At 43.1% G+C, this 14,889-nt stretch overlaps 1 protein-coding gene across 1 annotated transcript in view; it reads left to right on the top strand.

Moving 5' to 3' along the window:
* The first annotated feature begins 3,077 nt into the window (after window positions 1–3,077).
* The window catches only part of NFIA (nuclear factor I/A), a 406,575-nt gene continuing 394,763 nt past the window's right edge, over window positions 3,078–14,889 (top strand). The window contains exon 1 of the mRNA XM_011941158.1: window positions 3,078–3,128. Coding sequence (XP_011796548.1) covers window positions 3,123–3,128 — 6 coding nt within the window. The 5' untranslated portion in view covers window positions 3,078–3,122. The remainder of the gene's footprint in view (window positions 3,129–14,889) is intronic.

Raw genomic sequence — 14,889 nt, 5'->3', positions numbered from 1 at the left:
TGGCCGGCGCGCTCCCTGCGGGGTCTTCCTTCCCTCCGGCCCCTCCCTGGGAACGTGAGATTTCGCCGCAGAGCTGAACTCCCGGATTTTAACCCCAACCCACCCGGGCGGGAGGCCGCGGAGAACCGGGAGTCGCGACCGAGGAAACGTCCCCTGTCACCTCCTAGCCCCCCACACAGAGCCCCGGGGAGGGTGAGGAAGTGGAAGAGCGGGAGGAGGGCCCGCGCTGGTGGGGGGAGGGGGCGCGAGGAGGGGGACGTCCGGGGTCGCACGACGACGCACCGGAGAGTGGCCCCGGCGGCGTCCTGAGTCGCCGCGGCCGCCGTGCCACCTCGGACAGGTGGGGAGGGAATGCGCGGCCGCCGCCAGGCAGGGCCGCTCCGCCGCGGACGCGGTCCCGCGCTCGGCCGGAGAGCCGCGGCTTTTCATTAGCACCGCATTAGGACACTCATCCTCCAGAGTCCTTCCCGTGGAAGCTCTTGAGTGAATTAGAAAAATTATTTGCTCCATTTGTAGTTTCTGAAGATATTTTCTCAGGTCTTCAATTGAGCGCTTTAGCCGGGGAGCATATCTATGGGGGCCTCCTTCCCACTACCTAGGGTCTCACTCGGTGACAATTGCTGAGTGAGTCAGTGAGGACGTGTGGGGAAAGGTAAAAGTGGAATTGAGCAAAGCTGAGTAATTTAGCTAAGGAAGAAAAATCGCTACTGAAAATAGAATAGTTTAAAAATAAACTACATAAAGTTTATTCTTTTGCTTGGAGTCCTGTTCCTTGATCCGAGAAAGTAAAATCCATCAGAGTTGGGAGTCCCCCCCCCTCCATTAGCATTTATTACACTTTCTCAAACTTACTGAAAGACTCCTTTTAGGGAATTTTAAGAAGCAATCGTGGCTGACATTACAGGCAGCAAAGGTTTGGGGAACAGATGGGTAAACTTCCGAAGAGCTTAGTTGCAACACTAGCTCTCAAATTTAGTGTCAACTTTTATTTTAAAAAATAAAATAGGGCGGTGTTTTTATTAAACTTTTATATTTCAGGAGGTAGGGACACCGAAGAGGAAAGACACTGAAGGGAAAATAGGGCATTGGAAACAAAAAGAGAAAGGCAAGATTAACTGTAACATTCTGGTCTTCAACGAGTCCCAAGTTGAAATCCTAAAGCACTGCACATTTCTGGTAGCGTTAACTCTAACTGGAATATTGGCGGGCCTGGTCTCCAAGTGCGTCCTAAGAAGAAACAGATTTAAGCAAAATGTTTTTTTTCCCTTTTGTGAAGTTCTAGCACTTGCTTCATGCTGTAGCCCCAGAGGAAAAGCGGGCCCTCCCGCTTCCGATGGCCTGAATTGAATTTGCTGCTTTAAAATCGGCAGGTGTGCGGAGCGTTCCCAGCGCTGGAGCCGGGACCTCATGAGTAAGAGGAAGAGGGCTCAGTCGCAGGACATCCCGGGTACCTAACGTTGGCATTTAAGCAGACAGGGACTAATATGCCGGAACTATCCTCCCGACACCAGCAAAGCCCAGAGACTGCATTTCCTACCACTTTGCCCACTTGGTACTGGGCACCCTCGGTAAACAGGATGAAAGCAACATTTTTATCCCTTAAAACTAAAATGTAACCTTTACAATACTTCCTATTCCGGGGTTGACAGCATGTCAAGGGCTCAGAGGCAAGCTTACATTACACATAGGACAAGTACAACTTATCAGGGTGCGAAAAGGGCAAGAAACTTTGTAAAAGTTGTAATCAATATTCAAAGAGATAGTTTCAGGTGGTGCCACATAATGGCATGGTAACCTCAAGAGGACCAGAAATGCTTGGAGTGCATTTCTGTTCTCGAAGAGGGGTTGAGGGTAGAGGCTTGGTGCACTGTGGTTTGAAGGTTTACAGAAAGCAGCCTTATCCTCATGAGGCTGGGAGGCTATGCTTTCTCCACAATATACTCTTATTTTCGCCCCAGAGATACAGGGATCCAAGACCTTCACAGGCTCTCCTGGCCTGAGGAATCACAAAACTTGCAAACTCTGCAGTTTTTCTCTTGAGTTCACTTTAAAAACACAGGTACTTTGAGCACAAAATAATTAAGGTGGTGGGTTCCCCGAGACAACAAACCAGGCACAAACACACACCTTAGTCTGCACTGGCATTAACATTCCCACTCTGAGGCCACTCACCGCCAGTTAAAGAACAAGAACTATCCACTTCAAGTGCGGGAATAAGCTTGACTAAGGGTGCAAACACATGCGCACAAAACACAAAAGAGGAGTACTTAATTCTGGGTGCTGGAGGGAACCGTTACTCCAAAAGAAGTCTGAAGACTTCCAGTAAGCAGTAGAGAACAGCCCGGAAGGTCTGCAACCTGTCAGCTCCAGGGGCCGTCACCCCTCCATCCTATAGCCACACAGCATTGAGTGCTATGTTTCAAAAATGGGAAAGTACTGGGTTTTAGTTGGGGCTGAGTCCTGCCTTCCCCTCTTCCTCCAGATTCGGCCCTCTCTGTAAGCGGATTTGCTTTCCCGTGCATCGCTGGTAGGTCGTTTTTAGGAAATCTTGCTTCTGCAAAACGTTTTAAACATGGTAATATATTGCAGTCTTATTAAGTCCCCCTCCAGAAGCGGGTGAAAGGGGCTCTGTTTTCCTGAAAGATTCAGGAACTCCACTGTCTGAGCAAGACTGGCCCAAGGAAGGCTTGGATTGACTCCGCTATCCACTTAAGACAGTATTTTTGTTGCTGTTGTTGTTTTTGGTTTATGTTTGTTTTGTTTTTGTTTGGTTGGTTTTGGTTTTGGTTTTGAACGCCTAGGAGATTTTAAATTCACACAATCCTCCCTCCAAAAGGGGGGAAAAAAGCATTGAAGTTGCTACCTTCATTATAAGCCACCCCAGAACAAGCTGAGAGTACTGGCTGCTGAGCTGGTGGACCACGAATTAATGTGGAGAACGAGGCCGTCCGGGCTAGGTTCCCGGGGCTCAAAGACGCAAAGGGAAGGCGACAAAGGTTTCTCACAGGTCGCTGTTACGGAGAGGGGGCAGCGCAGGAAACTCCTTTATTTAAAGTTCAGTTGTGTTGGGCATCTGATCCAGGACAACTCGCCCAGGAGCCCGGCGGGTTTCAACTGCCACCATGAAAGTAAGGATCGGTTCTGCCGCGTCGCCCCCTCCTTCCCCTTCGGATGCGCCAGGCGGGCGACAGAGAAGGGGGCGCGGCGCGGGGTCAGCCACCGAACCAGAGGGCGGCGCCCGGCTGCAGCGCTCCACAGTCTCCTCCAGCAGCCTCGCGGTCGTGACCTTGCCGAGCAACTCCTGAGCCTCAAGCTCGGTTCCTGCACCCGCCCTCACTCCAGTCCCTCTCGGGGCCTGCAGTGGGAGACCCCCGTGGTCCGGGTGGGTGGCGACGGAGAGCAGAATTGAATTTATTTACTCTCAAATTCCCCTAAAAGCTCTGAAACTGGGGATGTCAGCGGGCCACCAGGGACAGTAATCACCGAGTCCCCACCCGGACGCAGGAGGTCTCGGGATGAGCTCCGAGGCCAAGCGCCCGCGACTTCTCGATGCCAGGTTGCTGCAGACGAGAAATGAAACCCTCCAGATCTCCCACACTGGGCTCCCGAAATTATTTGAAGTATGAGTACCTTAGATTTCCCTTCTGATACTTACAGCGCCTCTTTCGAAGGGGTGTGTGCGAGTGTGATAGAGAAGATGGGGTGGGGAGTTCTTGCCTGCTAAAGCCTCACCCTGACCCCACAAGTGTGCAAGGGGAGACAGGCGGGTGGAGGAGAAGGTAGCACACCCTCTTCTATTTTTATTCATTATTTTGAAAATTGTGTAAGATTGATCAAGCGGAGTCCTACCCTTACGCCAGCACTTGGAATGAATGAATTTTTCTCTTGACGCTTTCAGCAAGATGCTTTCTACTAATGGAGAACTTTACCACGGGAGGGCTGCAACCCACTAAACTTGGCGTCCCACGCCACACTGTGTGTCCCAGGCCTGCCTGCCCTCGACGGGGCAGTCTCTCTGCCGTCCCCTGGTAAAACAGTTACTGCACCTGGGGCTTCACAGAGTGCAAGGAGGAAAGAAGTGGGGCATTTCTTTCCAACAAGCAATGACCTCAGCCTGCCAGCGCCTACCTTGTTCTGGAAACACCTAATCTCTACTTCCTCTATAAAGCTTAACTGCAGCTTGCCTCCAATCCCAAATTGCAAACACTAGCAGAATTGCTCCCTTAAGCATTTCATTCCTTTGACCCTTCCTAAAGTCTCGTTCAAGTGAGCACTCTGGGGGTCCTTAAGAGAAAGAGAAATTCAGGATGTCCTTCTTTCAGTTTAAACTAATAATGACACAAAGGGAGCATACCTGAGATCTGGGATTGTTTATACTTCTTCATAATTCAGTGACAGACTAGGCCTGAGGTAACAAGTTGTGTAGGAAAGAAAGCATCGCAACAGGAACATGGCTTGGAAACTTCTCTCCAAAGGAAACCTTGGCTTCCTCCCACCTGAATAATCACACATTAATAAGTATGCAGTTAACATATACAACCAACATTACATATTTGCATTAATCTGGTCAAGTGGAGAATTCTCCATAGTTGCTTAAGCATTCCATGTATGGGAACAGAGTTGGTAGGGAATGTTCTGGCCTATTCTTAATAATAATAAAGACTGCTGAGCTCTTTGCTTCACACTGACATCATAAAAGCCAGATAAAATAAACTGCTTAGAGGCCTTAGTGGAAATCCAGGAGCAGTTCAAAGATCCCCCTATTATATCTGACCTTGCTTTCCCTGTGTTTACATTGGAGTAGTAATAACCTCTAAGATTCATTGAGCTGTTTGCTACACGTGCCATGCTCTGCTCTAAGCACTTTAATATGATAACTCATTTAATTCTGACAACAGCCCTATGAATTAGTTGCTGTTTTAATCTCCATTTAATAAATGTAGGAAACTGAGGCACAAATAAACTAAGTAATTTGCCTACTATTACTTAGCCAGTGTATGTTAAAACTAGCTAGTGGTTTGGCTGCAACACCTGTGCTCTTGACCACTGACTACACAGACAAGAGGGGTTTTGAACAGTGATCCCTGCATGTGATCCTGCTTGGAGCTGTTTTCTGAAAAAGTAGAGAGGAAGTAATTAATCCCATTAATTTGGTCCATCTAGACAGCCAACCTGGCACAGAAGAACTCTCACCCACTGAAAAGTTACTTTCCATAAACTATCCAAGTGATTCAATGCATTTTATATACAGATCATAAATAAACAAGAACATTGAAAATTCTTCCAATCCCCATATCCTTTTGGCTGATCCTTGAAAATGGTCTTTTTCGCCTCCCCCAGAAAATATATGATTAAATTGTCATTCTCAAAGAGCACTCATATGCTATATGTACTGCAGAGCTAGGACAATAACAGCTATAATACAGACAATCTTGATTGTTAAGGACTCATGCACACTGGACTCACGACTTTCATCACCTTCAGTTCAAACAGATGCCACCTGAGGAATGTGACCTCTTTTTCTCTCCACATTAACCCCCTCCCCCATCATTATTTCCTCTTAGATAGAATCACGGATTGTCTGTGCAAAAAAAAGACTTTAGAAACCACATCATTTACCCTCTGCAATTATACAGATGAGGAAAGGGCGGGGGCGGGGGGAACGGGGAGGGCGGACATAGAAAAAGAAAGACTTGCGGGAGCTTACAAGGAAGCCAGGACTCCGTATTTCCAATTCACTCAGTTCAGTCTACTTCCCCCAAACCACACTGCTCCTTAGAGTTGATAAAAAGTATTTAGACTAAAAGCACACTTAAAAAAAACTTTTAGCAACCCTTTTTTGGCCCAAGATACATAAAGAAGGGGCTGTCTTACTCCTTTCTTCCTTTCAGATGTGTTCCTGGAATGTCTTCACCAGATGTTTACTCGAGAACTTGCAAACTCAGAGTCTTCAACATGTGAGCGCATTTTAAGAGCAGTATTTTAGATCGGAACCCAATTAATGACTTTTTCTTTTTTAAAAAAGGGAATTTTAGTTTGCCTGCAAATGATCCGAGTCTGTAGAGTCTTTACAGACTCTGCGTCAACCTCAGTCAATTCCACTCTAGGACGTGCTAGTCTCACAGTCTAGTTTTGTTCAGACTTTACTTTGCGCCAAGCTGCATTACAGACCACTTGTCCAGGCTGCAAAAGTTGGGGTAGGGGGTTGGGGTGACGGGCTCTTCCCCCGCCTTCATATACGTGAAGCAATCTGGAATCATTCCACTTGGCTCTGACGCGCGCGCGCACACACGTGCACACACACACTCACACACACGTGTACCGTGCATGTGTGGGCGCCTATGGATCTGTGTATGCGCGCGTTTGTGATTTAAAGTGACAGGACCAAGAACTGGACTGAAGCAGTGAATTATTTTGCGTGATAAATCAACTTGATTGTCTCCACGCTGTACTTCCATTATTCACCCGAGTGCTCGGTGGTTACGGCGGACGTGCACTGCGGCAAAAATGTCCTCGGAGCCGCTAATTTTGAGGCCACTGCGGCGGCTGCGGCGGCGGCAGCGCGGGGGCGCGAGCACGGATTGATTTTTCAAGATCCTATCTCCTTTAGTGCAACTCGCCAAACAGAATCGAGTTGACAGCAGAAGCCTCACAGGATGCGTGTGGATTGGGTTTTGTACCTGTGATTTAACATATATATTTATGTTTTTTTGTTTTTTGTGGAGAGGAGTCGAGCTGTTGGCGCAAAAAGGGAGATATACCTTTTCTGTTTTATTTCCCCTTTATTCCCTTAAAAAAAAAAAAAATGAAAATGGCCACCACCGTTTCCTGAGCTTTCGGGAGGCCAGACCTTTGCAGATGGGGAGGTGACACTTTTTTTTTTCTTTTTGAGACTGAGTTTCGCTCTTGTCGCCCAGGCTGGAGTGCAATGGCACGATCTCGGCTCACTGCAACCTCCGCCTCCCGGGTACAAGCGATTCTCGTGCCTCAGCCTACCAGGTAGCTGAGATCACAGGCGCCCACCATCACGTCCGGCTGATTTTTTGTATTTTTAGTAGAGACGGGATGTCACCACGTTGGTCAGGCTGGTCGCGAACTCCTGACCTCCGGTGATCCACTCGCCTCGGCCTCCCAAAGTGTTGGGATTACAGGCGTGAGCCACCGCGCCTGGCCAGAGGTGACACTTTTAATCTGTTTCTTCCTTCTGTCCCTCCCTCCCTCACCAACCCCCACCTTGTCAGCTCTGCAACAGCCCAAGGAGAGAAACTGTCACAGGCACTCGTGCGGGTCATTTGTTCTCACTTGCCTTTTTCTTCTGACAGTAGTTAGCAATTTTTTTCCTTTAAAACTGATCCTTTTTGTCTAGTTATCAGCTTTTTAATAAATATATGTCCAGAATATGTTTAATTTGTCTTCTTAAACACCAACCCATGCAGTGGCTGAACAGCAGCAAGAGGCAATCTCTTTACCAGACCTGGTAGAGACCACCTGGGGCAGACACAACTCAATAGTTACAGATACTTTTTTTTTAATTTTTGGAGGAAGGTGGCCAATTAACAAATTAATTTCTAGAAATGTGTGTCGATGCCTGTGAGTTTATTTAAAAACATATCCAGAATTTTACTTTCATATATTATTGAATTGCTATTTTCTGTAGCTGAGCATATGGATTATACCAGACATAATTTACATTTAAAAAGTGGGATTCCAAAGATTTGGGGGTCAGCTGTGCCACCCAACTTTGTTTGCAGGACAAAACCTGAATGTTTTCTGAGGGGGTGGGAAAACGTTTCCATTCGTAAAGACGGCATTGACATATTTATCCTAGGTTTTTACTTCTCTTGAAGCTGCCTACAGAGCCACAGTGGTATCTGTCAAATTGGGAAGATAATTGCAGTGTGAATGTGTGAGTAATAACACAGTATTGCATAATAATAAGTTAAGCATCATATCTTTGTTTACAGTGATGTAACTTTCCCAAAGTTTATACGTAGCCTTAAAGGATTTAGTGCAGAGCGGATTGCAAATGAGTAACTGTCAAGAAGAAAGAAAGAGTGTGATCCATCCCTCCCCGTTAGTTCTGCAGTCCTCATTGCTATATGAAATCCCAATCTGCAGATACCAGGGGCAAGAGGACCCCATTTTCCTTGAACAGAAGGGAGAGATTGGAAAGAGGCCAAACTGATGACCTTAATGTACTTGATAAAGTTGGCCTGCATTATCTATGATATGAAAAAATACTCCTTTTTAGGAGAAACTTTTTAGGAGAAATTAAAAAGCTAGATGTAGCAATGCAGTGAAAATCTATCTCAGTTAAACGTGAATATATACCCAGTGGAGTAAGCTATTACAACAGAGTTGAAAGATAGCTTTTTTTTTTTTTTTGACCTAGTCTCATTCTGTTGCCCAGGCTGGAGGGCAGTGGTGCAATCTCAGCTCACTGCAACCTCTGCCTCCCGGGTTCAAGCAATCCTCCTACCTCAGCCTCCCAAGTAGCTGGGATTACAAGCATGTGCCATCATGCCCGGCTAATTTTTGTACTTTTAGTAGAGACAGGGTTTTACCATGTTGGCCAGGCTGGTCTCGAACTCCTGACCTCAAGTGATCTGCCCACCTCAGCCTCCCAAAGTGCCTGGATTACAAGTGTAAGCCACCGTGCCTGGCCAAAAGACAGCTTTTTAAAAATGTGCTTCTAAAATAGTGAAAATGAGCCCAAATGAACTCACCACCACCAACCTCATTTTCTCCAACATTTATCATACTTAACCGGTCCTGTGTTTGGGGTACTGTTTCACAACTCATTATTTGTAAAACTGTACAATTTTCATGTTACCATAACTTGATGGATTTTTTTTTATTTTTTTATTTTTTTTGAGAGAAAGTCTCGCTGTGTTGCCCAGGCTGGAGTGCAATGGCGCAATCTTGGCTCACTGCAACTTCCACCTCCTGGGTTGAAGTGATTCCTGGGTTCAACTTGATAAAATTGGCCTGCATTGTCCATGATATGAAAAATTACTCCCTTTTAGGAGAAATTATAGCCATGCTGCTGCCTGTTGAGGAGCTGGAATTACAAGCACCCATCACCACACACAGCTAATTTTTGTAGTTTTAGAAGAGACAGCGTTTCACCATGTTGGCAAGGCTGGTCTTAAACTCCTGACCTCAGGTGATCCGCCCACATTGACCTCCCAAAATGCTGAGATTATAGGTGTGAGCCACCTCCCCAGTCAGATATTTTAATTCAACCATTACAGAAGAGACAAATGGAAGTAGGTTAACATCTAGGTCCACAGAAAGGCAGTCTACCCACCAACTCAAAGGAAACCCATACTGTCTCCCAGGCACCAAAACTTCCACTGTCTTTCTTCTTAAAGACCCACATTCCAGGACCTCAGAGTTTGATGTGATTCTGACTTATAGCTATAAAAATGATACCAAAATGTTTAAATTCACATATGAACATACGAAAGCTAACAAACAAGCCTTTGTTGGTCATTAGGCAAGGCCCTAAACTCATGAAATACTCCCCTAAATTCTATCTGAATTAAAACTCTTTGTGATATCCTAGGTAGAAGATTCACCATTATAGAGACTATAGTCAGGCCACAGAGTTAATTTTTATGAACTTTCTTGGTATAGATTTTTTTTTAAGCAAAAAAGAAATCACAAAAAAAGCTTTCTTGTAGAAAATGTTTAGTAAAATTCCTAATATGCTGCTGCTGTAGACCATTTTGCTAAAGTGAATGGGCACTTCGTTTAATGACAATAATAAATATCTGAAGAGTATAAACATTAACTATGGTATTTTCTTAGTTAATTGGTTATGCTCTTATTTTTAAAGTCACATAAAACATCATAGTAACATCTTCAGATTTTCCCATACTGGAATTGCTCTATCGATGAAGTGCTTTTTAATTTTCAACTTATGATTTATGTGTTAAACTTTCATATTATCAATTGTAAAAAAAAAAAAAGAGGGTTTTTTTAGTTGGTACACATCAAAGTTAACATAATTATATTATCTATAGACCATCAAAGTCAAACTATTGTACCTAACATACACACCGAGACAATTTACAATAGTAAGTAACATTATGCAATGTTACATTTTAAAAATTGAAGCGAAGGCTTTGAAAAAATTGAAACAACTGGGGTGATCAGGTAACAATGTCAAAGCAATATAGACACAAAACTATGGGATGGAGTCATTCACATTCACATTTACGTTTACAAAAGAAAATGAAAAAAAAGGGAGGATACATTTTATAAACCTTTCAATACCTTTCCAATTAAGAACATTTAGCTTGGGAAATAACAGGTGTCTGTGTCAATGTTATTATCTACTAAGAAAAACTCTCTCCTACCTACACTTAAAAAAAAAAAAAAAAAAAATCAGGCCAGGCATAGTGGCTCACACTTGCAAGCTCAGCACTTTGGGAGACCAAGGTGGGTGAACTGCTTGAGCCCAGGGATTCAAGACCAGTCTGAACAACTGGTGAAACCCCATCTCTACAAAAAAACCCAAAAAGTTAGCCAGGTGTGATAGTGCTCACCTGTAGTTCCAGTTACTCAGGAGGCCGAGGTGTGAGGATCACCTAAACCCAGGAAGTCGAGGCAGCAGTGAGCCATGATCGTGCCACTGCATAGCCTGAGTGACGCAGTGAGACCCTGTCTCAAAAAAAAAAAAAAAATCAAACTGTTTTAAATAGCACTTGTTGTAATGAGTGTTTCAATTACTGGTAACATAAAATTCAATTGTCTTCTCAAATTCTGACTTCGAGAAATTAAACCGAATACTAATACCTATTTTTTAAACATGGGTTGAAGCAAGTATCATCCATATTACATTTTCAGAATTTACTTGAATATTATGCTGTCACATCAGGATATAGGATTTACTGTAATCTGATGTTCAAATAAGAATTCCAAAAGACAGTCCTACTAATTATGAAACTGGATTTGGAAGGAGAGAAGCGAGGTAGAACACAACCCATTATTTGGTGCAAAGTCATGTGTCAAATGTTGTTACTGACCCAAAAAAGGCTATTATGCTCTGGCCTTATGGAAAATAAGGTAATCCAGCCTCATGGAAAGTCACTTGCTTTTTATAAAGACCAGCTTGCCCCTTACTCTTCCTGCATGCCCAGAACCCAGTGTAATACCTGGCACACCAAAAGCATTCAGTAAATATTTTACAAACTCGATAGTTCAATTAAAAAAAATTGATAGGAAGTATAAATTTTGGTAGCAGATAGGGCTAGTAGAAATATTTTGGCAGAAGACCAGTTGGGAATTTTTTTTCTATCTGTATCTTATGACAAATTAAAATATGTTTGATTTATTGTCAATTTTACGGTTCTTCCAAGGACTAGCAAACTAATAGGATAATGTTAAAACCAGAAACATTCACCATTCTTTGGCCTCTTTCTTTAAAAAGTACTTCTTTTTTTCAGTATACTATAAACACACCAAAGACCTAACAAACTTTCATTTTTCAGCTTTCAGCCTGGCCCTGCTCACAACAAACTGGCCATTTAGAACATCCTCGCCAAACTAAAGCACTCTTTATAATTGGTTCTACTTACTCCCATTTTTGTATTCTTTCCTTGGTAAACATAAAGTAAAAATTATGCCCAAACTGCCAAAATTTATTGAAGGTAAATGCCATTCTTTCCAGCATTATTTTACTAAACAAGGCATTACTGATGGAATGAATCTTAATATCTACAGGAAAGCAAAGTATTATTCTTGCATATTAAAACCCAGAGAGTTTTTTTTCCAAACAACTTATTTCTGCATTCATGTGATCTATGATAGAAACCAACTTTTTTTCTTGGCCCATAAAAAATAATGGCCTTCAGGGATCATTCATTGTTTCCATAGGTACCCAGTTCTGCTGATACAGCACAACTCCTAACTTTCAGAGTAAAGAAAATAATAGGTATATTAAAAAGGAAAACAGTATCCCTGTAATTTTATGATTTTATAATACCACGTTATTTATATAAAGAATAATATATAAAGTGAGAATTAGACTTTTGGCATCCCAATTAAGAAAAAATTCCACTTAATTAAATATATATTTTCTAAAGTTTTTCTGTAAAATATAAGGTATTACATTAATATGGGATATTTAATTTTTTCATGTTATAAAAGGGATAATAATATCCCATCAGAACTTTTTTCTTATTATTTAATTTTTTTTTTTTTTTTTTATGGAGTTTCACTCTGTCTCCCAGGCTAGAGTGTGGTGGTACTGTCTCGGCTCACTGCAACCTCCACCTCCGGGTTCCAGTGATTCTCCTGCCTCAGCCTCCCGAGTAGCTGTGATTACAGGCGCATGTCACCACACCTGGCTAATTGTTTGTATTTTTAGTGGAGACGGGGTTTCACCATGTTGGTCAGGCTGGTCTTGAACTCCTGCCCTCAAGTGATTCACCCACCTTGGCCTCCCAAAGTGTTGGATTACAGGTGTGAGTCACTGCGCCCAGCCCTATTTTTAAATTGAGACTGGGTCTCACTTTGTCACCCAGGCTGGAGTGCAGTGGCATGATCACAGCTCACAGCAGCCTCAGCCTCCTGGGCTCAAGCAAGATGAGAGTCTCACTTTGTTGCCCAGGTTGGTCTCAAACTCCTGGCTTTAAGTGATCCTCCCACCTTCGCCTCCCAAAGTGCTGGGATTATAGGTGTGAACCACTGCGCCCAGTTAGAACTCTTTTTCTAAATTGCTCTAATGTTATAACCCTAAAATATTAATTGGCAGACTAAAGACCTGAAGATGTGCATACATTACCAACCACAGTGAGTTCAGCTGAGTACTTTCACAGTTTGTATCAAATAGTGACCATTTTTCACTGTAAAGAGTATAGTATGGTATTGTTTACCAAGATGAAATAAGTTAGATATAAATGTCTTTTGTTCCATGTTAAGCTCTGGGACACCTTGACTAACTTTTTCATATTTACAATACAGGAGAAAAAATGAGACAGTGGAGGAAAGAAATGAAAGGTAGCTTGTTTCTGCAACCCTGCAATCCAATCTTTACACTGCTGTCAGAGTGACTTTTCTAAACAAAAACTCACCTTATTACCACCTTCTTTACACCTTTCAATGACTCTCCATTGCTGTCAGGATACAGTCTATAGTCTTGAAAGTTGATCACTATGGCCAAATATTCTGACTCATATTTACCCCTTCAGCCTCATCTTGATACCTCCTCTCCCACTAGTTTTCAGTCCAGTTTATTTCTTCTTTCCACTGTCACTCCAGCCTTCCTCCTCCCAATTCCTATAGTCCCTGGGTAACTCTTATTGCTCGTTGAGAAAAAAACCTGCTCCAGCATTCATAAAGTATTCCTGAAACAAATGAAGAAATGAATGGATGAACCCATATACCATAGTGTTCTATTATGCAGAACTATAGACCTATGGAATTTCTAAAGATTTTGGATATCCATTAGTTCAAAGATACTTTTCAGATGAGGAAACCCAGAGTGGTCCTGACAATTGGAGTGACTTTTTAAAATTTTATTTTATTTTATTTTTTTGAGAATGGGGTCCCATTCTGTCACCCAGGCTGGAATGCAGTGGTGAGATATCAGCTGACTGCCTTCCAGGCTCAAGCAATCCTTCAGCCTCAGCCACCAAGTAGCTGGGACTATAGGCACTCTCCACCACTCCTGGTTAATTTTTGTTTTGTTTTTTATAGAGAGGGGGTTTCGCCATGTTGCCCAAGCTAGTCTCAAACGCCTGGGCTCAAATGATCCACCCACCTCTGCTTCCCAAAATGCTGGGATTATAGGCATGAGCCACCATGCCGGGTCTCGAGTGACTTCTGAAGACCACACAGCTAATGAGAGTATGGGGACTAGAATCTGAACTTCCTGAGGCTCATGAAATCAACTCCATAAATGCAACAAGTCATTAAATAATTCATTCAATAATTTTTTCCAATAATAAATTAAGATTGTTGTTTCCTTCTCAAAAATTAAAAATAGCCATATGATCCAACAGTTCCACTTCTGGGTATATACATATACAAAATCATTGAAAGCAGGGTCTCAGAGATATTTATACACCCATATTCATAGCAGCATTATTCACAACAGCCAAAAAGGTTTGGAAGCAAAATGTGTGTGTGTGTGTATGTGTTTGAGATGGAGTCTTGCTCTGTCACCCAGACTGGAGTATAGTGGTGTGATGTTGGCTCACTGCAACCTCCACCTCCCAGGTTCCACTGATTCTCCCGTCTCAGCCTCCTGAGTAGCTGGGACTACAGGCGCACTCCACCACACCTGGCTAATTTTTGTATTTTTAGTACAGATGAGATTTGGCCATGTTGGTCAGGCTGGTCTTGAACTCCTGACCTCAAGTGATCCACCTGCCGCAGCCTCCCCAAGTGTTGGAATTACAGGCGTGAGTCATGGTGCCCAGCCAAAATGTTTCATATATATGTAAAACATAGCTTACTATAACATACACACACACACACACATATATATGTATATATGTGCATATATATGTTCATTCAATGAAACATTCTGCCTTAAAAAGGAAGAAAATTGTGGCATGAGCTACAACATGTGTGAACCCTGAGGAAAGACATAATGCTAAGTGAAATGAGCCAGTCACAGGAAGAAAAATACTATATGAGTCAACTTACATGAGGTACCTAGAGTTATCAAATACATAGAGACAGAAAGCAGAGTAGTGATTGCCAGGTGCTAGGAGAAGTAGGAAATGAGGAGTTATTTAATGGATACAGAGTCTGCTTGAAAGATGATAAAGTTCTGGGGATGGATGGTGGTGATGGCTGAACAACTTTGTGAATCTACTTAATGCCACTCAGCTGTACATTTAAAAATATTTAAGGCTGGGTGCGGTGGCTCAC

Source organism: Colobus angolensis, unplaced genomic scaffold (genome assembly GCF_000951035.1).
Source record: "Colobus angolensis palliatus isolate OR3802 unplaced genomic scaffold, Cang.pa_1.0 Scaffold102, whole genome shotgun sequence".
NCBI lineage: Eukaryota > Metazoa > Chordata > Mammalia > Primates > Cercopithecidae > Colobus > Colobus angolensis.
This window is presented reverse-complemented; position numbering and strand designations above follow the sequence as displayed.